At 50.6% G+C, this 26,866-nt stretch overlaps 1 protein-coding gene across 8 annotated transcripts in view; it reads left to right on the top strand.

Annotated features, from left to right (window-relative positions):
• The window catches only part of lrrc6 (leucine rich repeat containing 6), a 159,634-nt gene that overhangs the window by 41,070 nt on the left and 91,698 nt on the right, over positions 1–26,866 (top strand). For all 8 annotated transcript variants that reach the window (XR_005462052.1, XR_005462051.1, XR_005462054.1 and 5 more), the window contains 2 exons: positions 12,288–12,479; positions 20,768–20,842. Coding sequence is in view for 4 of the 8 variants with exons in the window: in XM_038809249.1 (XP_038665177.1) it covers positions 12,288–12,479; positions 20,768–20,842 (267 nt within the window). In the remaining 4 variants the exon portion in view is untranslated. The remainder of the gene's footprint in view (positions 1–12,287; positions 12,480–20,767; positions 20,843–26,866) is intronic.

Here is a 26,866-nt window from a genome sequence, read left to right as displayed (position 1 = left end):
TAACTCCCCCCACAACGCTTAGTATAAATGCTTGTAACTGTAGCTTCATCTAGTGGCTGATCTCGGCATTTCATTAATCCTTGCAGTTCTTACGTGTATGATAATAGCGCACATACTGCTTGAACTGCTGTGCTTTTCCCTCTTATGTTTTTGTTTTATCTCAGAGATGGACAGGACTAACCTCAGCTGTAAGTCTTACGTTGCTTCCCCTTTCTCTCCCTTGAGAAACTTGCCACTTGTACAAGGCCCTGGAGGGGTAGCTTGCTCCTGTGTAATTAAGCCTGAGCAGGAATTAATATTTTCAGAAGGGGAGAAAATTGGGGAAAAAATGAATGTATATTTTTTTCTTTATATAGCACCTTTCACAATCTAGGACATCCCAAAATGTTTCACAGCCAAAAATGCTTCATATTTTGAAATGTAGTCACTTGCTGTACAGGAAACAATTTGTATTGAATGAATGGCAACAACAGCAGTAAGGGGGTGGACCCTCCGCCGGTCGCCACCGGTAGCGGAATTCCTCATGCCACGACGAATCTCACATCAGGCTCCACCCACTCCACCCCCAATACCAGAGACCCCCACCTTGATATCAAAGATCCCTCCTGATGAGATCTATCATGTGGAATTAATGAGGACTTGTGACACTAAAACTCAGTAGAAATTGGAGTTAAACTTCTCGGATGCAAACAAGAATCTTTATTGCCTCTATTTAATTAAAATTGAGAGAAAATTAAATCTATTCTCAATAAAGTCCGGCTAGCAAAAGGACTAAAAGAGAAGTAACTTATAAACAATTTAACTTTCAAAATAATACAGAAATGGTTTCTTGCTTACGGCAAAACAACTTGCATTTACTTTAAGAGTTAGAGTGGAAAAGTGAAAATATGAAAATAGAGATAGCGAATAGTTAGGCCAAAGTATAGGATGATCCCATAATAAAGATGGCCGTACGGACCATCATGTTTATAGGAAATCTTATCAGTCTTGAGCCATCTATCTACAGTTCTATGTCTTCCTAATTGGTTGGGTTAGAATCAAATGTGTTTGATTCAACGGTTGGCTGTCAATCCTTAATGTGCAACAGACGTTCTGAACGTTTCATGTTTGAATATTTGGGTATGTTATGGAATGCGATTCTGTGCTATTATCAAGACTAGTTGCGAATGGTTTTCTGCAACCTTCGCTTTATCCACATTATGAACAATAGTGCCTTCATGTTGCTATGGTGCCTGCTTCGTCCTTGATCAGATTACTGGTACAGCTTATGTCTTAATGTCAAACTGTCTTTGAAAATATGTTTGTTAGAACAATAGCTTTTTCATCTTTGCTCAGTAAAAATGTTGTTTTAATCTCCAATGAGTTTATGCATGTGTCAGGCTTATTGTGTCCCTGTTGAAGCTCTGTGTTTTATCATGACCTGAGGTTGCTGAAATCCTCAATTTAAAATGGGTATTAAAACTGGGGCTTAATATTTACACTAAATAGCCTTCTTTTACCTATCAGATCTATCAGGAAATAGTCGATTCCTATCACCTCCACAATATTAGAGACCCCCCTGCCCAATATCAGAGATGCCTGACAGATGAAAGAATCTGTTGGGGTTTAAAGCTTGGTGATGTGTTTTGGCTTTCTATGAAGTAACAACTGCTGGTTTTCACAGTTCTGTTGGAGGCAGCAGGTTTAAGGGACAGGTAAGTACAAAAGCCTTGAATATTCACTTTCTGCCTTGACTGCTCTTTAGCTTCCAGGCAGGAGTGAGTGTTGGGGGGTCTGATGGAGGGTCAGCTGTGGGGGGGGGGGGGTTGTGTTTGGTCTCTGGGTGGGGGAGATCACCCCATACGTGCATATTGTGGTGATCCATCAAATTCTGAGGGAAGGGGGTACTTGGAGCACGGATGCCCCTACTTGTCTCTGCAGTGGGTGTGGCAGGATTTGCGTTGTGGGATGGAGAGAGGCCAGCCCTCGGCTAAATAGCAGAATTTGGAGCTCTCCACAATGCATAAAATAGCATGGCAAGGGAGAGTGAATCACTCCTGGGTGCAGTTCCAAGTGCTAATATAGACCAGGAGCAATTCTAATCCGGCTTGAGAACATAGGGCTGGATTCTCCATTTGGGGGATAAATGTTCTCCCGCCAGAGCTGATTTGCACCTGTCTTACAATCCCCTTGCGGTCGTAAAGCAGGATGCAATTCAGTGTTCTGCGCCATGAAAATTTATGCATGGTGGCACGATAGCAAGGTCTCGCTGCCAGCACCCCACCCCCGCACAGCACATTGGGCCCGCCCCCACCACCACCATCGCAGGGCGGTCCCCCACCGCTGGATTGCCTGGGTGCCCACCCCAGCCCAAGTGTGGGGATGACCTAACCCGCTGCCCCCCTCCCCCGCAGGGACCCCTGTAATAGGGGCACCCCCCACAGGGATCCCTGTAATAGGGGTCCCCCCACTGGGACCCCCTTCCTAAAGGTACCCTCTCCACAGACCCCTGTCTGGAAGCTATAGAGCAGCTAAGACAGGAGGAGTGGGAAGCATCATAGTTGTAATACTTACCTTACAGCTCCACATGTCCATTCCTCACAGGAGAGCAGCTGTGATTTGTCTGGTTCCCACAGAACCACTATCTGCAACCCATTCATAGCTTTCTTGTAATGATCTGTGATTGACAGCTTGTAAAAACCATCAGCAGCTTTCATCCATTCAAATCCTTGCACGTTTCAGTGACCTAAGTGATGAAACCCCAATGTTTGCAAACATTGACCACATCAAAGAGATGCAAATGCACTAAGTGTATTCCATCTGATTCCCCGCCACAAGGACCAGAGGATCCTGCGAGGGTAGAGCATATGGCACTGGATCTGCTTTTGCATTTATCTACATGCTCCCGCGGTGCAGCGTGGAACCCGTTCACACCGCCAGCAGATCGTCGGAGCATTGCGTTTGGGTTGGCGCCTGGCACCGATCCCAATTTTACCCTGATGCCCGATTCTCTGTCCCATCGGAGAATGCATTCCGGGAATTCTGGGATGAAGAATCCCGTCCATAGCCTCCAAAAAGAAGAATCCTGCCCAAGGTAAATGACCAGGTTAACTTTTTTTTAATAGTGACGTTGGTTGAGGGTTAAGTATTGGCTGGGGCACCAGGAGAACTCTCCTCTCTGCTCTTCTTTCAATGCTGCCAAAAGACAGCACCTCTGCCAGTGCAACATTCCTTCAGTATTGCACTGAAATGTCAGTCTAGTTAAATAAGCTGAGCGCTACTTGCCCTTTGCGAATTCATACTATTAACTTAATTCCATACTGTAAATTTAACATTTCCCTACAACAGAGGTGACTAATTAGCCTATAGTTTCCTTTCCTTTCCTGAACAGGGGTAAATATTTTTCACTCTCCGGTTCTTTGTGACACTTTCTTTTGAATGGTGTTGTGAAAACTATAGTTCATGTCAGCACTCTCCCTTCTGCAATGTCCTGTTTTCTAGGATGAACACTATCTGACTTTTCAACTTGTAGGCTCATTATTTTTGAACACTTCATTCCAGAACCAGGGGCGAGATTCTCCGGACTCACGACGGGTCGGAGAATAGCGGGCGTCGGAAATTTTTACGGCGACGCTGTTCCGACGCCCTCCCGCTATTCTCCGAACCCCGCAAATTGTCGGAGTCGCGTTTCCCGACAAACGCCTCCTTCCCGCCCCTGACACGACCAGAATCGCCACTGTGAGCCCCCCCGCTATTCACCGGCCCGGATGGGCCGAAGTCCCGACGTCATGGCGCCCTGTTTGGACGTCGTGAAACACACCTGCTTTTTAAATTCGTCAACCAGTCGGCCTGGCTGACGACTGCTTGGAGGAGGTCAGGGCACCACTCTGCGCACCGCTCAGCGCACCGCTCAGCGCACCGCTCGAGTCTGGCCACAACGGGGAAGGCATCCCTGGGAACGGGAGGGGGTCCAGAACGGGGGCGGTGGGGGGGACGGAGGGGGCAGTGGGGGAGACGGAGGGGGCAGTGGGGGAGACGGAGGGGGCAGTGGGGGAGACGGAGGGGGCAGTGGGGGAGACGGAGGGGGCAGTGGGGGAGACGGAGGGGGCAGTGGGGGAGACGGAGGGGGCAGTGGGGGAGACGGAGGGGGCAGTGGGGGAGACGGAGGATGCAGTGGGGGAGATGGAGGGGGCAGTGGGGGAGACGGAGGAGGCAGTGGGGGAGACGGAGGGGGCAGTGGGGGAGACGGGGGAGGCAGTGGGGGGCGACGGAGGGGGGGGGGGGGTTTAGGTAGAGAGTGAGCCGTCCAACCCCGTAACAAAATGTCTGCCACCATGCCATGGTGTGCAGGTGACGAGGACACGGCCGCTGGTTCCCCTGTGGCTTCCGGCCACAGGCCACTGACGCACCCGTGAGGAGGACATAGTTTACTGGCCGTTGGATGCAGGAAGTGACCAGGGGTTAGGCTGACCGCGTGTCAGCAGCGCGACCAGGCCACCGGGACACACAGGTATCCCGTGGCAGGAGGCTGCCGAGGTGTCGACTAACGTCCGTCTAACATGTCCCGTTTCTCCGACCCCCACCACCCTTCTGTAGGTTAGCACGATGCATGGGAACAGAACGGCTATGTTCTGCGCAGTGGTTGGGGCCGCTCTACTGGATTTGGAGATGCAGCAGCATCCACACCCACAACCCGCAGTGGCTGCAGGGCCAGCTGCAGCAGCAGAGGGAAGGGCCGAGGAGTTGCCAGTCGTCGAGCAGCATGGGGGGGGGGGAGGAGGAGGAGGAGGAGGAAGAGGAAGAGGAGAGAGTGAGGGTGCAGCCACGGCGTCAGAGGCGACGACCAAAGCCGAGGGTGTACCGTGTCCGGGTCTCTTTCCTAACAATGCCGGACATCACCTGCAGGAGAAGACTCCGGCTGAGTAGGCAGACGGTGATACATATCTGCGAACTCCTGTCGCACCTCGCCCCACGTGGAACGGGGGGAGGACACGCGATCCCGGTAGCCATCAAGGTGACGGTCGCTCTGAACTTCTATGCTACCGGCTCCTTCCAGTCTCCGAGCGGGGACGTCTCTGGGATCTCCCAGTCATCGGTGCACAGGTGCATCCGGGATGTGACCGACGCCCTCTATGCCATCGCCGATCGCTACATCACCTTTCCCGAGGACCGAGCAAGTCAAGACTCACGAGCCCGTGGATTTGCCAGTGTGGCCGGGATACCGAGGGTTCAGGGGTCAATCGACTGTGTTCACGTCCCCATGCGCCCGCCTGCTGTGGACAGGGACGTGTTCACAAACAGGAGGGGGACATACTCCATTAATGTCCAGGTGGTATGCGACCCCCACATGAGGTTCATGAACGTCTGTGCAAGGTTCCCAGGGAGTGTGCATGACTCCTACATACTAGCGCAGTCGTTCATCCCTGCGATGTTTGAGGGACGTCCCCCCCGGCTGAGGGGCTGGTTGCTAGGTGACAGGGGTTATCCGCTGAGGTCTTGGCTGATGACGCCGATACGGAGGCCTCAGACCAATGCGGAAACACGATACAACGAGGCCCATGCAGCAACCAGGGGTGTGGTGGAGCGCTGCCTTGGCCTCCTGAAGATGAGATTCAGGTGCCTGGACCGCTCCGGAGGGGCCCTGCAGTACCAGGCCGACAGGGTCGCTCGCATTGTAGTGGTCTGCTGTGCGCTGCACAACATCGCGATGCAGAGGGGAGATGACCTGTTGCAGGAGGCGGAGGGAGAAGCTAGTGGCAGTGGTGCCAGCACAGAGGAGGAGGAGGAGGAGGAGGAGGAGGACGCTGGCGGAGTGGCGGGCGCAGCACGCAGACACGACCCAGGTGCTGGTGATGTCCAGGAGGCGGCACGACGGACCCGGCAAGGACGGCGGGCACGCGATGCCATGGTGGCAGCACGGTTCACGCATCGCATGTGACGTCCCCGATGAACACCAAACCACCACCTGCATCGCTAGTCATGCAGAGGGTCACCACACAACTGCCACCACCAAACCCCCCCACCCCCTCAGTGTACACTGCTCCACTTCGACATGACGCTTATCACTGGGTCCAGACGGAATGGCACAACATTGATGGCTGTGTCAGCGGGTGTGATCAGTGCCATGTGGAATGATGACAGCCCGCTCTGCGAAGAGCTGTGAGCTCAGAATCGTTAGAGAGAGTCTGACCCATGGCAATAGCTGAACCATCCACCTTGGTGGCCGCTGAGTTCGTCACTGACACTCCATCACGTGCCCGCGTGGGCTAGCTGTGGGAGGGGGGTAGGGGCAGGGACTGCACACCCGGCACCGAGGTTTCACCACCCGCCACCCCCAGCGACACTCGGTCACCATCACGATTCCTGTGGCTGTGGAACAATCACACGGTATTACAAGTAAGGTGGAACAGTGTGTTTAATATTAACAATTATTTACAGGTGCCCTACCCCTACAACTAAACTGGGCCCTTCACCCGTGCCAACTTACTCAGTGTCTATCTTAGTTGCCTTACGGGCCCTACCACTACGTCTAAGTGAATCCCCAGATGATACAGCAGGAGTGGAGGAGGATTGCTGCGAATCGCCCCCCTCGACTCGTTTCTCCTTGGCCAAGCGTTTCCTGGGGCGACCCGGCCTTGATGGGCCAGGCTGCTCTGCGGGCGTCTCGGGTGATATTGTGCCACCCTGCTCTGCCTGCTGCCCACCCGATGCACCAGGGATGGGACGGGGGGAGGCCGAGAATTCCGGGACGTCCCGTGATGGAGTTAATGGGACGGGCCCCGAAACCTCCTCCTCCCTCGGGGAGCCCGGTGGCCCCCGGGCCTCACTTTGGGACAGAGGTGCGAGCGGGGAGGTTCCCCGTCGCACCACCGACACCTGGCGCTGCCAGTCCTGGAGGCCTGCAACGGTATCCACCAGGATCCGAAGGTTTGCAGAGACGGAGTCCAGGGAGTTAGACATTCCCGCCAGGGACTGTGCGATCTCAACCTGATTGTGCACGACGCCATCCAGCACATGTGTCAGGCGGTTGATGCTCTCGGCGACTGACTGCTGCGACTGGCCAATGACCTGCTGAGACTCGGCCATGGCCCGCAGGGCGCCGGCAATGTCGGTTTGGCTCTGGCACATTGCTGCCTGTGAGAGGGCAACCCTGTCCAGGGCCGAGGATGACGCGTGCACATTAATCCCAACGTCTTGCATAACCTGACCCATTGCCTCCACCGCGGATGCCACCCGTGCGGTGTCGGACTGGGTCTCTGCCATGAGCGGCACCACTCCCTGCTCTTGGACGCGGATCGACTCCTCTAACAGCGTCTGCAGAGTCTGGAAGGAAGCCCTCATCCCGTCATTGTTTCCCTGGGTTTCCTGAGGCATCGGCTGTGCGGGTGGGTTGAGAAACTCCAGGAACTCTGAAAACGTCTGGGAGCCAGCTGCATCCTGGGCCTGGTCTGGCCTCCGCGAGTCCGGGCCCTCTGTTGCTCCGACCTCCACCTGCTGTACCTGCTCATCTGTGATGTGCCAACCAGACTGTGCCCCAGGAGACTCATCACTAAATAGGCCCGCCGGGGTGTGTATCTCTGGGATGATGGAAGTGGTGGGAGAAAGCAGTGCCGCAAGCCCGACGCTCTCAATGGTTAGGTCCTCGTCCAGGGTGTGGGGCCGCTCAGCGACAGGAGGGTTGTCCCTGGCCATTTCTTGTGGTGGTGGTGGACCTCGAACCCTCTGTGCGTCCTGGTCCGCAGATTGGGTTGGGGCAGATAGGGCTGCCCGCTGATCGGGCACCCTCTGTTGTGAGGCCCCGGGTGAGGTGGCGGCAGATTCGTGTCTCCGTCTGCAGCCAGACGGCCCTGGTCGTTCGGCATCACGTCCTAGGGAAGAGAATGAGACGGGTTATTTCGATTTGCTCGGCAGGCCGCTGGACGGTCCCAGTGGGCAGGGTGTGTGAAGGGACAGAGGATGGGGAGGTGTCCCAGTGGGCAGGGTGTGTGAAGGGACAGAGGATGGGGGGGGGGGGGGAGGGTGTTTGTCAGGGAGGGTTGTCTCACTTGCTGCAGTTCCGCCAACCTCGCATTGCGCGATATCGCGGGTGGCAGACCCCCCAACAAGGTCCAGTGCCCTCTGTTCAAAGGTGCTGAGGGGGTGCATGTTGGGCGAACCCCCTCCAGTCTTGTGCCGCTCACGGTGGTTATGACCGGCCTTGGCCTGTTGGGGGAGGAAACATAGGTAGATCATTACAAAACGGTAGGTCTCAGAAGTCCGTTCTGATACTGGCACAGTTTGGGGGGGGGGCAAGTTGTCATCAGATGATTGCATCTCTCCTCGGGGCCAGAGCGCTGGGTCTGTGACAACTTTGTGAACCACCCTCAAATAACTCTGCCCCAATCCCTCTCCCCCCCCCCCCCCCCCCCCCCCCCCCCCCCCCCCCCCCCCCCCCCGGGCAGTTAAGGGGGAGGGATGGTTGTGACTAGGGGGCACCCTCATGGCACTTACCCTGGCAGACCTGGTGAGGTCATGTAGCTTCTTTCGGCACTGCTCTGCTGAGCGAGGGGTCTGCCCCACAGCACTGACGGCAGCAGCCACGTCACGCCAGGCCTGGCGTACCGTGCTGGCAGGTTGGCGATGCCCTCTCCGCGGGCGGATGATGCCCCTCCTCTGCTCCACGGCATCGAGCAGCGCCTCGACGTCTGCATCAATAAAGCGAGGTGCAGCTCGCCTAGGCTCCGACATCCTGCCCGACAGATTCTGTGGTCGCCCGCGCCTTTTTACGGCGTCGGGCGGCGTCACATGGGCGGGTTCGTGTCGTCGTCGCGTTCCATCGTCATCACGCACGTAATTGACGCGGCCGCGCTGCTAGCCCATTTCCAGGAAGTGAATCGGTCGGGAAATGAAGCCTTCGCGACCGTCGTAAAACGGTCCCGATTTTTACGACCGTTTGCCGACTTTCCGCGGGTGCGGAGAATTTCGCCCCAGCTCTTCCGCATCCTGCTGCAGTCCCCATTTTCACATTCATAATTTATTTCTTTGCTTCCTTCTGTATGTTTTCTTCTGTACAGATATATATGTATCAGATACTTATTTTTAATAGAATAATAATTACCTTTATTATTGTCACAAGTAGGCTTACATTAATACTGCAATGAAGTTACTGGGAAAATCCCCCAGTCGCCACACAAGGGCGCCTGTTCGGGTACAAAGAAAACAAAGAACAACACAGCACAGGAATAGGTCTTCCTGCCCTCCAAGCCTGCACCGGTCATGATACCAACCTTGGCCAAAACCCTCAGCACTTCCTTGAGCCGTATCCCTCTATACCCATCCTATCCATGTATTTGTCAAGGTGCCTTTTGAACGCCGTTGTTGCTCTTCTATAATCACAGGTTGTGTAGACAAATAATCACACAAGTATTTTAGTTCAATCAGAGTTCATTTATTAAAAACAAGGGGCGGAATTCTCCGCTCCCCACGCCGGGTGGGAGAATCGTGGGAGGGCCAGGCGACTCACGACACGCCGCCCTGGCACCCCCAGCGATTCTCACAACCCCGCTCGGATGAATCGCCGCTCGCCGTTTTTCACGGCGACCGGCGATTCTCCGGCCCGGATGGGCCAAGCGGCCTGATGTTCCCGACCAGTTCACGACGACGGCAACCACACCTGGTCGCCTGGTGAACATGGCGCCAAAGTTTTGTTTGTGGCTTGTGGGGGGCGGAGAGGGGAGTGAGCACCACGGTCGTGCTCGGGAGGGGACTGGCCCCCGATCGGTGCCCACCGATCGTCGGGCCGGCGTCTCAAAGCGACGCACTCTTTCCCCTCCGCCGCCCCGCAAGATCAAGCCGCCACGTCTTGCGGGGCAGCGGAGGGGAAGATGGCAACCGCGCATGCGCAGGTTGGAGCCGTCAGCCGTCGTGATGTCAGCCGCGCATGCGTGGGTTGGAGCTAGCCGGGCAGCACGGTGGCGCAGTGGTTAGCATTGCTGCCTATGGCGCTGAGGACCTGGGTTCGAATCCCGGCCCTGGGTCACTGTCTGTGAGGAGTTTGCACATTCTTCCCGTGTTTGCTTTGGTTTCGCCCCCACAACCCAAAGATGTGCAGGTTAGGTGGATTGGCCACGCTAAATTGCCCCTTAATTGGAAAAAATAATTTATTTAAAAAAAGGTTGGAGCTAGCCAACCTGCGCATGCTTCAAACTAGTATTTGGCGCCCATGTTCACGACGGCAGAGCCTCTGCTTCGCACATCTCTAAACTTTGCCGCATGGACCTTAAACCTAGGTCCTCTAGTGTCCCTCCACCCTGGGAAAGAGTGCCTGCTCATCTACTCTATCCATGCCTCTCATAATCTTGTAGACCTCTATCAGGTCATCCTTCAACTTCCATCTTTCTAATGAAAACAATTCGAGTCTATTCAGCCTCTCCGCGTCGCTAACACCATCCAGACCAGGCAACATCCTGGTAAACCTCCTCTGCACCATTTCCAAAGCCTCCACATCCTTCTGGTAATGTGGTGACCAGAATTGTGCGCAATATTCCAAGTGCGGCCTTACTAAGGTTCTATCCAACTGTAGCATGACGTGCCAGTGTTTATACTCGATGTCCGTCCAATGAAGGCAAGCATTCTGTATAGTTTTGTGACTTCCTTGTCCACTTGTGTTGCCACTTTCAAACATCTGTGGACCTGCATGTCCAGATATCTCTCACTTTCTATATTCCTAAGAGTTTTGCCATTCACAGTATATTTCCCCTTCATGCGAGACCTACCAAAATTACCTCACATTTGCCTGGATTAAAGTCCATTTGCCATCTCGCTGCCGAAGTCTCCAACCTATCGATGTCCTGCTGCATCCTGACATTCCTCAATACTATCTGCCACTCCAACAACCTTGGTGTCATCTGCGAACTTACTAATCAGACCAGCTACATTTTCCTCAAACATCAGAGGCCCAGCTCAAATCCCTGTATAACACCACTAGTCACAACCTTCCATTCAGAAAAACACCCTTCTACTGCTACCCTTTGCCTTTTGTGACCGATCCAGTTCTGTATCCATTGAACCACCTCACCATGTGACTTCACCTTTTGTACCAGTCTGCCATTGGGCACCTTGTCAAAAGCTTTACTGAAGTCCATGTAAACAACATCCACCACCCTCCCCATATCAATCATCTTTGTCATCTCCTCAAAAAACAATCAGGTTAGTGAGGCATGACCTCTCCATCACAAAACCATGCTGTCTATCGCTAATGAGTCCATTTGTTTCCAAGTGGGTATAAATCCTGTCCCTCAGAATTCTCTCCAATAATTTGCCTACTACCTTTCTTAAACAGTGGTACCACATTAGCTATTCTCCCTGTAGCCATTGAGGATACAAAGATGTCAGTCAGACCCCCAGCAATTTCCTCCCTTGCTTCCCTCAGTATTCTGGGTAAATCTCATCTGGCCCAGGAGACCTATCTACCTTACTATCTTTTAAAAGACCCAATACCTCCTCCTTTTCAATGTCAACATGACCCAGACTGTGCACACTCCCTACATAAGAATAATCTTCCACAAAGTCCTTTATTTAGTAGGGTGAGGGAGAATTCAGAATATCCAATTCACCTAACAGCACGTCTTTCGGGACTTGTGTGAGAAATCCGGAGCACCCAGAAGAAACCCACAGACACGGGGAGAATGTGCAGACTCCACAAAGACAGTGGCCCAAGCCAGGAATCGAACCTGGGACCCTGGCGCTGTGAAGCAATAGTGCTAACCATTGTGCAACCGTGCATATGTAAATGTGTATTTATTTAACCTGTACCATATCTAGTTTGTATTAATCTCCTACTGCTAGTCCACTGTTCAATCTTCTATTTATTCCAACTAATTAACCTAGCCTCGGTCACCTTTCTACTATTGAAATGGATGAATTCTATACCAGTAACTTTATCCTGAACTTCTCTGTTTATTTATTTCAGTTTGATTCATTTCAGGTCACTAACTTGTCCTGTTTCATTACTTGGAGCATACATCTAAACATGTCCTTATGACACGGACAGTAATTTAAAAATGAATGCAATATTTTAACCCTACAATATTTGCAGTGATTCTTATTTCAAGAACAACGCAAATTTATTGGGCGGGATTCTCCACCCCGCCACAACTGAAAAAATATTGCCAATATTTTTTCCATTACAGTGCCAGGCTATTAGATTATAGATTTGTCAGTCATCCATATTTTATTAACAACAGGATTAGAACTTTTTACTTTAACTTTTTTGTTTTTGAAAACTCCTTTGTGTTGATTTATTTCTCACATTTTTCTCTTCTGGCTAGACTTGACCACAGACAGAATATTGAAAGTAAACAAAGCAACAGCGATGAGGAAGAGAATAAAGACGAAACGAACTTGGATGAAGATGAAATGAACAGAAAATTCTGGGAGGAACCTACAAATTACACTCCAGAATCCAGACTAGAAGTCCACAGACACATTGAGAAGATTCGGAAATTTAAAGATAAAGACAAGTAACATAATAATTATTAAAAAGATTGCTATTTCAATTAACTGTATAAATTCATTAACTTAAAGTGCTTTGTTCAAGATTCCCGAAATAATTTGTACCATAATTATTTATGAAACCCAATGGGTAGGATTTAGCAGACCCTTTTGCTGCAGGTACAAATCCCGTTGTGCCCACTAAATCTTGCAAGAGGGCCATAAAGGTATTTGCGCTGGCAAAATCTCAGTTTGAGATCTTTCCTGTCCCACTGCCAGTGATGTGATTTCCACATGCGGAGGTGAGAATAGCCCGGGGTTGTGTGAGACATGGCCGGACTTGTCCTGGAACTGCACCCTGGCACTGCCAAGGGGTAGTGCCAAGTTGACACTGAAGCAGGCACTTCCGGGGGCACTGAAGTGGGCACTGCCAAGTGGGCTCTGGTGGCGGGGTTACCCTTGTTCCGGGTGGGGAAGGTTGCTATTATGTGTGGCGCAGTGGTTAGCACTGGGACTACGGCGCTATGGACCCGGGTTCGAATCCCGGCCCTTGGTCACTGTCCGTGTGGAGTTTGCACATTCTCCCTGTGTTTGCATGGGTTTCACCCCCACAACCCAAAGATGTGCTGGGTAGGTGGATTGGCCACGCTAAATTTCCCCTTAATTGGGAAAAAGAAATTGGATACTCTAAATTTATATTTTTTAAAAATGCATGATGGGTGGGGAAGGGGAGGAAGGAGCCCTGTTCACAGAAATGAAGAGAGGGAATAGTGCCCCATGATACTTCTGTGGGGGGGCAGAATGAGTAGAGTGGCTCAAATACTTCCGTGATTTGGGGGGAGGGGGGTGTCACCCCAACGTTTGTGGGCATGGTCCTTCATGTCCATGGGGGGTTGGGGAATCTTCTTTCAAACTCAGACTAGGGTGCCCTTTAAAGATAGCGTCATGGTCTCTGTGGAACCGACCTTTTCCCCGTCAGAGTAACACTAAGTGTGATCTGAAAACTCAGCTGTGTTTCTGGTGAGAAATGAAATGAAATGAAATGAAATGAAAATCGCTTATTGTCACAGGTAGGCTTCAAATGAAGTTACTGTGAAAAGCCCCTAGTTGCCACATTCCAGCGCCTGTTCGGGGAGGCCGGTACGGGAATTGAACCGTGCTGCTGGCCTGCCTTGGTCTGCTTTAAAAGCCAGCGATTTAGCCCTGTGCTATTTGTTGGTTTTCAGTCAGACCCTGACACTTTCTAATTTTTTTGGGAAGATGTCACCCAATGTTACCGAAAAATATCATCAGATATGTTTAGAATTTCCAAATGTCTATCTGAACTGAAGATTTTGAATAAAATGGATTTTGATTCAATGGAATAAAATCAATTCACAGGGGCACAGGGAGATGTAGAGATTGAAAAGTTTATTTGTGTATCCTGTTTTTGATTTTCTCTGATAAAACGCAAGTACCTATAATTACCTGTGTGTGGGCAGGGAGTCGCGAGGGGGATGGGCAGGGAGTCGCGAGGTGGGGTGGGCAGGGAGTCGCGAGGGGAGGGCAGAGAGTCGCGAGGGGGGTGGGCAGAGAGTCGCGAGGGGGTGGGCAGGGAGTCGCGAGGGGGGGTGGGCAGGGAGTCGCGAGGGGGGATGGGCAGGGAGTCGCGAGGGGGGTTGGGCAGGGAGTCGCGAGGGGGGTGGGCAGGGAGTCGCGAGGTGGATGGGCAGAGAGTCGCGAGGGGGGTGGGCAGGGAGTCGCGGGGGGTGGGCAAGGAGCCGCGAGGGGGCAGGGAGTCGCGAGGGGAGGGTGGGCAGGGAGTCGTGAGGGGTGGGGCAGGGAGCCGCGAGGGGGGATGGGCAGGGAGTCACGAGGGGGTGGGCAAGGAGCCGCGAGGTGGATGGGCAGAGAGTCGCGAGGGGGGTGGGCAGGGAGTCGCGGGGGGTGGGCAAGGAGCCGCGAGGGGGCAGGGAGTCGCGAGGGGAGGGTGGGCAGGGAGTCGTGAGGGGTGGGGCAGGGAGCCGCGAGGGGGGATGGGCAGGGAGTCACGAGGGGGTGGGCAAGGAGCCGCGAGGGGGGGTGGGCAGGGAGTCACGAGGGGGTGGGCAGGGAGTCGCGAGGGGGGAGGCAGGGAGCCGTGAGGGGAGATGGGCAGGGAGTCGCGAGGGGAGTATATGTCTGGGGGATGGGATTGGTGGTCTGCCCGCATCACGGAACAAAGAGCCAGAGATGTATTACTGGTTGTGGTGACGATATCGTTGAAGTGTACACCACTGCCCCACTATAGATGGTGCCCCCCCCCCCCCCCCCCCCCCCCGCCCTCTCCCAGTGCACTCAGTGCTTCTTGATGTGCTTAGCTTTCCTTGCTATAACGCTACATCTAGGTTTATCTCCAGGATGCATGTCAGAGGTGGAGACAGCCAGCTGTTTACCACATCCCGTGGACTTCAATGCCCCTGGCGGGCATCCTCTGGGGCCAGAGGGCCCAGCGCACCTGTCAGTGGCACATGCACAGTTATGCTGCCCTGTTCCGGGTGCTGGTTCTGCGACATGGCCTCATCAGAGGGGTGGAACTGAGGGTTTGTTGTTGGCCACCTTTGCTATTCCATAGGATGGATCCGTGTTGCCCTCTTATCCCAGTTGATGCCCATAGGGCCTGGGATTCACCTTGGGATGGAGGGGTAGCTGGATTTTGTCCCTGCTGCCCCTGCGACATCTGGCTCTGCCACCCCTGGAGGCTTTCCAATGTCTGCACCATGGTGTCAATGCGCTGACAATACTCCTCAGTGACTGGGCCATGCTCTGCAGTGACTCGGCAATGCCCACCTGCAACTGGGACAAGCTCCGCAGCGCTTCAGCCACTTCCATCTGATAACGGGACATGTCCCGCAGCACCTCATCAAGGTCAGCCTGGTACTGGGACAGGATACTGAGGCCCTCAGCCATGGCCGTCACCGACTGCGCAATGCCTTGGACACCTTCACTCATGCTGCCAAAGTCGTGCATCAGGCTCTCCACTGCGGTCGCTACCCTAGCAATGTTGGCCTCAGTAACACGCATTTCTGATGACATCTCCTGTAGCCTTTGGGACTCTTCCAATTGGCTATGGACCTGCTGGAGTATCACTGACACCTCCCTCTGGATGTCCTGGCCGCTCCCTATTGTCTCCATCTGCTCCAGGTAAATCTGTTCCAGAGGCTCAGCATCAGGCTGGAACCCAGCTGGGTCTTGGGATGCAGCAGCCCTCCAACTGCTGTCTCGCCTGGGCGATACTGCCTCCACCTAATATGCATCTGCAACTGTGCGGCACTCACTAGATTGTGCCCCAGAAGCCTGTCCACTAACGTTTCCCACCGAGGTGCATTTCTCTGCACTGGTGGAAGATGGGGATGACAGTGTGACACATCATGTGTGGCATCCTCGGAGCTCTCTTCCAAGGTCGTCTAATAGGAGGCAGGGGTGGGGGCCACCCCGGATGGGCGGCGCCGTTGGCTTGAGGACCTGTGGGGGAATGAACACGTGGTCAGTGGGAGGGATGGGTCAGTCTGTGTGGCAATAACAACCCACGTGTGACAGTCCATTCTTGTGGTGCTGCATGGATCCTCACCTCTGCGGCGTGAACTGACCTAGGCATTGGTGATAGCTCTTTCCTCGGCCACCCCCGTAACCTCTAGGGCCCATTTCTCGAAGGTTCTGAGGTTTCTTATATCGGCATCCCTCCGCCGTTCTGGACCCTCTCCCAACGATTGTGGGAGAGCCTCTCTGTGGAGACACAGAGAGGGCATCATTAGCCACACGTGTGGTTCACATTGATGGGAGGGTTGGGGTGATGGGAGGGGGGAAGCAAAGGGTGGGTTGGCAGCAGCAGATGGGGACATGGGGGAGGCTGGTCATATTGGGGGAGGTGGAGGTTACGGGGCGGTGGTGGAGTTAACCCACCCGTGCTGTCTGGGTAGGTCATTGACCTTCTTGGAAGCCAGCCCTCCTGGTCACACTGCCCGAGCTGATGGCCATTGCCACTTCCTCCCAGGCGACACTGGCTGCCCTGTGGCTCACTCTCTGGGATCCCTCCTGGCCTTCACCGCATCTTGGAACCTCCCAAGGTCTGCGTCTCCAAACCTTGGGGACGGTCGTCTTGGCGTCATGGATGCGAGCTGAGTGGGGCTGGTTGCGCAAGTGCTGTTTAAATGCTGCTCGATCTTGTTAGAGGGGGTGGCATGCGTGGTCCCGCAAATCAGCTTATGAGCCTTCATTTTCTGCATGAAACCCATGGGACCAATTAATGTTGTATTACATTGCTGGCCTCGTCAGGCCGAGCACCAGGAAGCTCGCAGCAGTTCCCGCTCGCTACCATTTACAAATCTTTCCGGAGAATTGCAGCCAGTCTTTTCCAAAGATTGATCAAGTTGCAGAAAATCTTTTTAGGAATAGGCAGCCTGTTATTAAACAAAATTGTATTGTGGTAGTTTTTTTTGAATGCTATTGTATGGATGGTTACATGAATGCAGAGCGAGGCTGAGAAGTGGCAGATGGAGTTCAACCTAGATAAATGTGAAGTGATTCATTTTGGAAGGTAGAATTTGAATGCTGAATAGAGGGTTAAAGGCAGGGGTGGGATTCTCCCTTTGGGGACTAAGTCCCCACAGCCACTGGAAAACGGGCGAGAACCATTCTGGACTTTTTCCTCGAAAGTCCGGGGTGATTCCCCGTTTTCCAGGGGGCTAGCAGGACCCCGGCATGTGTCCCGCAGCTCTGGCTGCTGGCGGGGCCCTGCTGTACAGACCGCGTGGCCGCGCATGGTCGTGGCGACCCACCTCGCTGCGGGTGCTGCCGACACGGGCCCGCGCTACACAGCGGGAAGATAGGTCGCTCCCAGATCACGATGGCCCTCCGATCGGTCGCCCCCGATTGCGGGCCTGCCCGTCATCAAGGCCCCTCCCGGTGTCCGATCCCAATTCCCCCCCCCCCCCCCCCCCCCCACCATAACGCCCACATCAGCCGCGACTCCGAGTTCCCTTCGGGTGGAATCACATTGGGGGCATTGGGGAGGCTGGTCATATTGGGGTGGGGAGGCTGGTCATATTGGGGTGGGGAGGCTGGTCATATTGGGGTGGGGAGGCTGGTCATATTGGGGGTGGCAGAGATTTCGGGGGGGTGTGGAGTTAACTCACCCGTGCTGTTTGGCGGCTACGTGGTCCGTCGAGCGCAGAGAATCACCCGAGGGGCCTTTCCCAACGGCCCCCGACCAGCACAGCGTCAATCACGCGCACGCGAACGGCGGCGATTCTCTGGTCGCCGGAGAATCGTGTGCCGGCCTGGGATCCTATTTTGGGTAATTCTCCGCCCCCGCACCGAACACGATTTCGGCGCTGAGGGTCAGAGAATCCCGCCCAGGATTCTTGGAAGTGTGGAGGAACAGAGGGATCTTGAGATCCACATGCATAGATCTCTCAAAGTTGCCAACCAGGTTGATAGGGTTGTTAAGAATGGTGTGTTCGCTTTCATTAACAGGGGGATTGACTTTAAGAGCCATGAGGTTTTGCTGTAGCTTTATAAAACCCCTTGTTAGACCACACTTGGAATATTGTGTCCAGTTCTGATCACCTTATTATAGGAAGGATGTGGATGCTTTGGAGAGGGTGCAGAGGAGATTTACCAGGATGCTGCCTGGACTGGAGGGCATGTCTTATAAAGAAATGTTGAGGGAACGATGGCTTTTCTCACTGGAGCGAAGAAGGAAGAGAGGTGACTTGATAGAAGTGTATAGGGTGATGAGAGGCATGGATAGAGTGGATGGCCAGAGAATTTTCCCCAGGGCGGAAATGGCTGTCACGAGGGGACATAATTTTAAGGTGATCGTAGGAAGGTATAGAGGAGATGTCAGAGGTAGGTTCTTTACACATATAGTGGTGGAGTCAGAGTCATTAGGGGCATTTAATCAACTCTTGGACAGGCATGGACAGCAGTAAATTGAAGGGGTGTAAGTTAGGTTGATCTTAGATTAGGATAAATGGTTGGCACAACATTGTGGGCTGAAGGGCATGTACTGTGCATATGTTCTATGCTCGAATAGTTTAATACTGAAAGAAGTGAAGTGTATTATAATAAAACTTACAAACTCTCTATGATAAACACAGTAACTTCAGATAGTGAACGCTGAAAAAGGAGACTATTAATTCATTTGTATATTTATCTGTATTTAATGCATTTTAAATCATGACAATTTTCTGACTTTGAGAATACACAATTGGATGCTGTGAGTAACTGTACCACATGATAGATTAGTGAACCTCTTCGGCCTGTGATTTCCCATGTTGCGAGTTCTGATCAGGGTTACATCAGCAACTGACAATGGAGACACTATTATTGGTGTCATAGGAACATAGGAACAGAAGTAGGCCATTCAGCTCCTTGGGTCTGTCCCATTATTTAATTAGATTATGGTTGATCTGTGGCCTAACTCCAGTTACCTGCCTTTGGCCCATATCCCTGAATATTTTTGCCTAACAAAAATCTCCATCTCAGATTTCTAATTAACAACTGTTCTAGATTCGACTGCTGTTTGTGGGAGAGAGTTCCAAACCTCTACCACCCTTTGCAGGAAGAAGTTCTTCCTAACATCGCTCCTGAATGGTCTTGCCGTAATTTTTAGACTATGCTCTCTAGTCTTAGAATCTCCAACCAGTGGGAATAGTTTATTTTTACTTACCCTGTCTTTCCCTGTTAATATCTTGAATACTTCAATCAAATCACCCATTAACATTGTAAATTCTATCGAAAACGGGCCTAATTTGTGCAATATCTACTTGTAACTTAACCCCTATAATCCAGGTATAATTTTTGTAAGCCTACGTTACACTCTCTCCAAGCCAAAATATTCTTCCTAAGGTGCAGTGCCCAGAACTGCTCTCAGTACTCCACGTAGGGTCTAACCAGGGTTTTGTGTAGCTGCAGAATAACTTCTGTGTCTTTACACTCCAATCCCCCAGATATAAAGACAAGCATTCCATTAGATTCTTGATTATTTTTTGCACTTGTTCTTGGCATTTTAAGGATCTATGTACCTGAACCCCCAAATCTCTTTGGACATCCACTGTACCTAACCTCTTTCCATTTAGTACTCTGCTCTGTCCTTTTTCAGTCCAAAATGGATAACCTCACACTTTATAACATTGAATTCCATCTGCCACAATTGTGCCCATTCATCTAGTCTGTCAATATCTTCTTGCAATTTTATGCTGTCATTTAGGTAATCTACAATGCTACCCAACTTTGTATCGTCAGCAAATGTGGATATATGACTTTCTATCCCATCATCCAGGTATTAATGAATAATGTGAATAATTGAGGCCCCAACACCTGGTGGTACACCACTAGTCACCTTCTGCCAATTAGAGTAATTACCCAATATCCCCACTCTGTCACTTGCCAATTTCCGAACCATCTCAATAATTAGGGGCTGGTTTAGCACAGGGCTAAAGAGCTGGCTTTTTAAGCAGACCAAGGCAGGCCAGCTGCACAGTTCAATTCTCGTACCGGCCTCCCCGAACAGGCGCCGGAATGTGGCGACTCGGGGCTTTTCACAGTAACTTTATTTGAAGCCTACTTGTGACAATAAGCAATTTTCATTTTCATTTCATTCATAATGCTCTGTGGGCTTTTAACAAGTTTAGTGCAGATTTTGTTTAAAAAAAAAATCAGCCAGGGTCCATGTTGCAAATTCCTAACCAGTCACCTCAGAGTAAGAGCATTTGTGTAAATGTTAGATACTGATAGAATTGGTTAAATAGCTTACCCCACATGCTGGGTACATGCTAGAAAGGAATGGGCATTTTGGTGAGGTATACAATTTCATAGAATCTCTCCAATGCAGAATGAGGCAATTCAGCCCGTTGAGTCTGCACCAACCCTTCAAATGAGCACTCTCCCCATTTACACTCCCCCGTCCTATCCCCATAACCTAACCTGTACATCCCTGGACATTATGGGGCAATTTAATATGGCCAATCCACCTAACCCGCATATCTTTGGACTGTGGGAGGGAACTGGAGCACCTGGAGCAAACCCATGCAGACATGGGGGGGGATCTACAAACTCCACACAGTCGCCCAAGGCTGGAATTGAACCCGGGTTCCTGGCGCTGTGAGGCAGCAGTGCTAACCACTGTGCCACCGTCTGTTAATATCTGAAATAGTCCACATGTGTCACCACTTGCCAATGAGATAAGTAATCAATGGATAAAATCAGTGTCTGTGGATTTTTAACATATATCTTGAACAGCTGCTTGTTTAATCGGATACAAACTATTTTAGTGAATTTATCAATTTCCTTTCAGAAATCAGGATAAACAGAACCCACGGCGAACACTTATCACCTCTGAGGGACGAGTCCTGAATGTTAATGAGCCTAAGTATGTGACATAATTACTCCACTGTCAAAATAGAGTATTTATGTTTGACATAATTGAAGTAATTTTAACACTATTTGCATGTTAAAAATTCATCCTTTTGCTGTAGTTAACTGTTGCTATCAACCCAGTGCTAAAATAGCTTGTACCCTTAGGGGAGCAATTATTTATTTGTCATACTATACAAACTTGCATTGATTCCCTGGAGTAGACAGTGCCACAGACAGAAATAAATGTCTCACCTTTAGTTTATGCAAGGGAAGTTTTGAATTACATTTCAGATTTAATAAAACTTAGGGTTTTTTTCACACACCTTTATAACTGATAGGATTTTTGGATCAAACAGGCTATGCTAGTTTTTCACAATATAATGATGTGTGTGCAAAATACACAGTTTGTTATCAAAATTGAAGCTAATGGGATAAAAGGGATGTCAGCATAGATACAAAATTGCCTGGGAGACAGAAAAAAGTAGTGTTATGTCTGTTTTTCAGACTGGAGGGTGGTATGCAGTCACGTTCTTCAAGGTTCAGTATTAGGCTTGTTGTTTTGATATATGTCAATCATTGGACTGGAAAATAGCCAATGTTGTTCCTTTGTTTAAGAAGGGTGGCAAGGATAATCCAGGGAACTACAGGCCGGTGAGCCTTACGTCAGTCGTAGGGAAATTACTGGAGAGAATTCTTTGCGGCAGGATCTACTCCCATTTGGAAGCAAGTGGACGTATTAGCGAGAGGCAGCATGGTTTTGTGAAGGGGAGGTCGTGTCTCACTAACATGATAAGAGTTTTTTGAGGAGGTCACAAACTTGATTGATGCAGGTAGGGCAGTGGATGTTGTCTATATGGACTTCAGTAAGGTCTTTGACAAGGTCCCTCATGGCAGACTGGTACAAAAGGTGAAGTCACATGGGATCAGAGGTGAGCTGGCAAGATGGATACAGAACTGGCTCGGTCATAGAAGGCAGAGAGTAGCAATGGAAGGGTGCTGTTCTGATTGGAGGGCTGTGACTAGTGGTGTACCGCAGGGTTCCGTGCTGGGACCTTTGCTGTTCGTAGTGTATATAAATGATTTGGAGGAAAATGTAACTGGTCTGATTAGTAAGTTTGCGGACAAAGGTTGGTGGAATTGCAGATAGCGATGAGGACTGTAAGTGGACAACAGCAGGATTTAGATCGTTTGGAGACTTGGGCGGAGAGATAGCAGATGGAGTTTAATCCGGACAAATGTGAGGTAATGCATTTTGGAAGGTCGAATGCAGTTAGGGAATATACCGTGAATGGTAGAACCCTCAAGAGTATTGATAGGCAGAAAGATCTAGGTGTACAGGTCCACAGGTCACTGAAAGGGGCAGCACAGGGGGAGAAGGCAATCACGAAGGCATACGGCATGCTTGCCTTCATTGGCCGGGCATTGAGTATAAAAATTGGCAAGCCATGTTGCAGCTGTATAGAACGTTAGTTAGGCCACTTGGAGTCTCGTGTTCAATTCTGGTCGCCACACTACCAGAAGGATGTGGAGACTTTAGAGAGGGTGCAGAAGAGATTTACCATGACGTTGCCTGGTATGGAGGGCATTAGCTCTGATGAGAGGTTGAAAGAACTCGGTTTGTTCTCACTGGAACGACGGAGGTTGAAGGGGGACCTGATAGAGGTCTACAAAATTACGAGGGGCATAGACAGAGTGGATTGTCAGAGTATTTTTCCCAGGGTAGAGGGATCAATTACTAGGGGGGCATAGGTTTAAGGTGCGAGGTGCAAGGTTTAGAGGAGATGTAAGAGGCAAGTTTTTTATACAGAGGGTAGTGGGTGCCTGGAACTCGCTGCTGGAGGAGGTGGTGGAAGCAGGGTCGATAGTGACGTTTAAGGGGCATCTTGACAAATACATGAAAAAGAATAGAGGGATAGGGACACTGGAAGTGAAGGAGATTTTAGTTTAGACAGGCAGCATGGTGGGCGCAGGCTTGGAGGGCCGAAGGGCCTGTTCCTGTGCTGTACTTTTCTTTGTTCTTTTGGTACAATTTTAAAGGGAATGCGATAAGAAAGAGACCTGGTGATGTCTGTGCTCAAAGTTTTGAAGGTGTCAGGACAGGTTAACAAAGAAGTTACTTAGCAGGATTACTGAAAAAGAGACATGCTGTTGAAGCTTCTCTTCTTGCACGGATCAGAATTAATGCATGAATGCTAAATTTCAAAGGGAGCACCAATTTATACTATATGAGAAAAGGGGTGCTGAGAAGTTAATTAAGCATATGGGATTTAGGGCTTTATAAATCGAGGCATGGAGTATAACATCAAGGAAGCTAAGGTAAATTTATTAAAAACTAGTTTGGCCTCAAATGGAGTCTAATGTCAGTTTTGGGCAACACGCTTTAGGAAAGATGTGAAGACTTTGGAAAAGGTGAAAAGAGATTTACTAGAATGGTTCCAGGGATGAGGGGTTGCAATTATGTGGATGGACTGGAAAACCTGAGGCTTCGAACAGAGAAGGCGAAAGCATTTGGTGAAGGTGTATAAAATCATGCAGAGTTCAGATAGAGTAAATAGGCAATGGTTTCCAATGGTTGAAAGGTCAGTAAGAAGAGGGCACTGATTTAAGGTGATTGACCAGATCCAGAGGTGACATAGAACATAGAACGATACAGCGCAGTACAGGCCCTTCGGCCCTCGATGTTGCACCGACATGGAAAAAATCTAAAGGCCATCTAACCTACACTATGCCCTTATCATCCATATGCTTATCCAATAAATTTTTAAATGCCCTCAATGTTGGTGTGTTCACTACTGTTGCAGGTAGGGCATTCCACGGCCTCACCACTCTTTGCGTAAAAAACCCACCTCTGACCTCTGTCCTATATCTATTACCCCTCAATTTAAGGCTATGTCCCCTCATGCTAGCCACCTCCATCCGCGGGAGAAGGCTTTCGCTGTCCACCCTATCTAACCCTCTGATCATTTTGTATGCCTCTATTAAGTCACCTCTTAACCTTCTTCTCTCTAACGAAAACAACCTCAAGTCCATCAGCCTTTCCTCATAAGATTTTCCCTCCATACCAGGCAACATCCTGGTAAATCTCCTCTGCACCCGTTCCAAAGCTTCCACGTCCTTCCTATAATGAGGCGACCAGAACTGTACGCAATACTCCAAATGCGGTCGTACTAGAGTTTTGTACAACTGCAACATGACCTCATGGCTCCGGAACTCAATCCCTCTACCAATAATGGCCAACACACCATAGGCCTTCTTCACAACCCTATCAACCTGGGTGGCAACTTTCAGGGATCTATGTACATGGACACCGAGATCCCTCTGCTCATCCACACTACCAAGAATTTTACAATTAGCCAAATATTCCACATTTCTGTTATTCTTTCCAAAGTGAATCACCTCACACTTCTCCACATTAAACTCCATTTGCCACCTCTCAGCCCAGCTCTGCAGCTTATCTATGTCCCTCTGTAACCTGCAACATCCTTCCGCACTGTCTACAACTCCACCGACTTTAGTGTCGTCTGCAAATTTACTCACCCATCCTTCTGCGCCCTCCTCTAGGTCATTTATAAAAATGACAAACAGCAACGGCCCCAGAACAGATCCTTGTGGTACGCCACTCGTAACTGAACTCCATTCTGAACATTTCCCATCAACTACCACTCTCTGTCTTCTTTCAACTAGCCAATTTCTGATCCACATCTCTAAATCACCCTCAATCCCCGGCCTCCGTATTTTCTGCAATAGCCGACCATGGGGAACCTTATCAAACGCTTTACTGAAATCCATATACACCACATCAACTGCTCTACCCTCGTCTACCTGTTCAGTCACCTTCTCAAAGAACTCGATAAGGTTTGTGAGGCATGACCTACCCTTCACAAAACCATGCTGACTGTCCCTAATCATATTATTCCTATCTAGATGATTATAAATCGTATCTTTTATAATCCTCTCCAAGACTTTACCCACCACAGACGTTAGGCTCACCGGCCTATAGTTACCGGGGTTATCTCTACTCCCCTTCTTGAACAAAGGGACCACATTTGCTATCCTCCAGTCCTCTGGCACTATTCCTGTAGCCAATGATGACCTAAAAATCAAAGCCAACGGCTCAGCAATCTCTTCTCTGGCTTCCCAGAGAATCCTAGGATAAATCCCATCCGGCCCCGGGGACTTATCTATTTTCACCTTGTCCAGAATTGCCAACACTTCTTCCCTACGCACCTCAATGCCATCTATTCTAATAGCCTGGGTCTCAGCATTCTCCTCCACAATATTATCTTTTTCATGAGTGAATACTGACGAAAAGTATTCATTTAGTATCTCGCTTATCTCCTCAGCCTCCACACACAACTTCCCACCACTGTCCTTGACTGGCCCTACTCTTACCCTAGTCATTCTTTTATTCCTGACATACCTATAGAAAGCTTTTGGGTTTTCCTTGATCCTACCTGCCAAAGACTTCTCATGTCCCCTCCTTGCTCGTCTCAGCTCTCTCTTTAGATCCTTCCTCGCTTCCTTGTAACTATCAAGCGCCCCAACTGAAACTTCACGCCTCATCTTCACATAGGCCTCCTTCTTCCTCTTAACAAGAGATTCCACTTCTTTGGTAAACCACGGTTCCCTCGTTCCCTCCTATTTCCCAGAAATATTTTGTTACATGTTGAGTTGTTAGGATTTGGAAATGCCTAATAGGTTGCTAGATGTCTAATTAATTGTAGCATTCTAGAGGGAATTGTAAAAGTACTTGAGGGAAAAATAATTTTAGGGATATGGGGAAAGAATAGGGATAACTAGATGGCACTTCAAAAGAACAAACACCAACTTAATGGAGCGAATGGCCCCTTCTGTGTTAATCGTTCATTGATTCAATGTGAAAGACACGGGTCCTATTGAATGTTCAGTCACCCATCAAACCTTTGGGCAAACTATGTCTTGATTTATATTCTGAAACATCCTTCTACATGATAGCTGGACCTTAGATGCGAGTCTCTCAAAAGATTTCTAAGTTCATTTTTTTTGGGGCAGGTTTTCCAGGGAGTTTCCCTCCAGCTCTGCCGGTGAGTTCCCCACCGCTATTCAATGACACTCGGTCACTTTTTTGGGCCCTGGGGAGTTTCTCACCGGTTTAGCCCATATTCAAGTCACGATTCTCTGGCCTTGTTACACTCTCGCTCGAGCGAAATGAGGCTGATGTATAACGGGAAAGGCAGAAAACAGGAACCGGGCCAGGCGCCAAACAGTTTGCGATGCAACCGGCCCACTCCTGTTGGTGAAATTGGGATCTCGCTGTAGTGTGGCGAGAATCCAGTTATCATCTCCATGCATTTCCATGCAATTAGAGAGCTGCCAATTATCCAACAGCCTCCCATCATTCAGCAGCCTCCCCAGCAAGTGATCACACTAGCGCCGATTAGTACTCCTTTTGAAAAACGTAAATATGGCGGAAGGGCTTCTGTGGTGAGTTGAGGAGGGGAGTAACCGACTTGCTCACAGATAAAGAGCCCGGGGCGCTGGACTTGCTACCCCAATGCTTGATGGGGGCCCTCGGCTGGAGGTGGAGGACCCTCCGCAGGAGTAGGCCACCATGAGAGGCTGGGGTGTTGAGCTGGAGGGGTCAACCGGGGGGGGCAACCGTTTGCAGCACCACCATGCCAACCCCTGGATCGTGTGTATCTGTTCCAGGGACAACCCTTGGCCTGCATTGTGGAAGAAAGTGACAGAGGCATCATGCTGGTTGTGCACAAAGGTGTTTATTGTGTTTGACAATTCCCCAACCTCCAAATGGTGCTGCCCCCTCCCCAATGCCCTCAGTGATCCTCAATGTGCTTTGCCCACCAAACTTTACCACACCGTTGAGGTGTGTCCCCAGGATGCACATCAGAGGTGAAGGCAGCCTGCTACTTACTATGTCCCGTTGCCTTCTATGCCCCTCTCAGACGTCCTCTAGGGGCTCTGAGGCCGGAGGGCCCAGGCACACTTGTCAGCGGCACATCCCCATCCTGTCCCATGTGCTGGCAGCGAGACGTGGCCC

The sequence above is a fragment of the Scyliorhinus canicula genome, chromosome 10, assembly GCF_902713615.1.
Source record: "Scyliorhinus canicula chromosome 10, sScyCan1.1, whole genome shotgun sequence".
NCBI classification, from domain to species: domain Eukaryota; kingdom Metazoa; phylum Chordata; class Chondrichthyes; order Carcharhiniformes; family Scyliorhinidae; genus Scyliorhinus; species Scyliorhinus canicula.
This window is presented reverse-complemented; position numbering and strand designations above follow the sequence as displayed.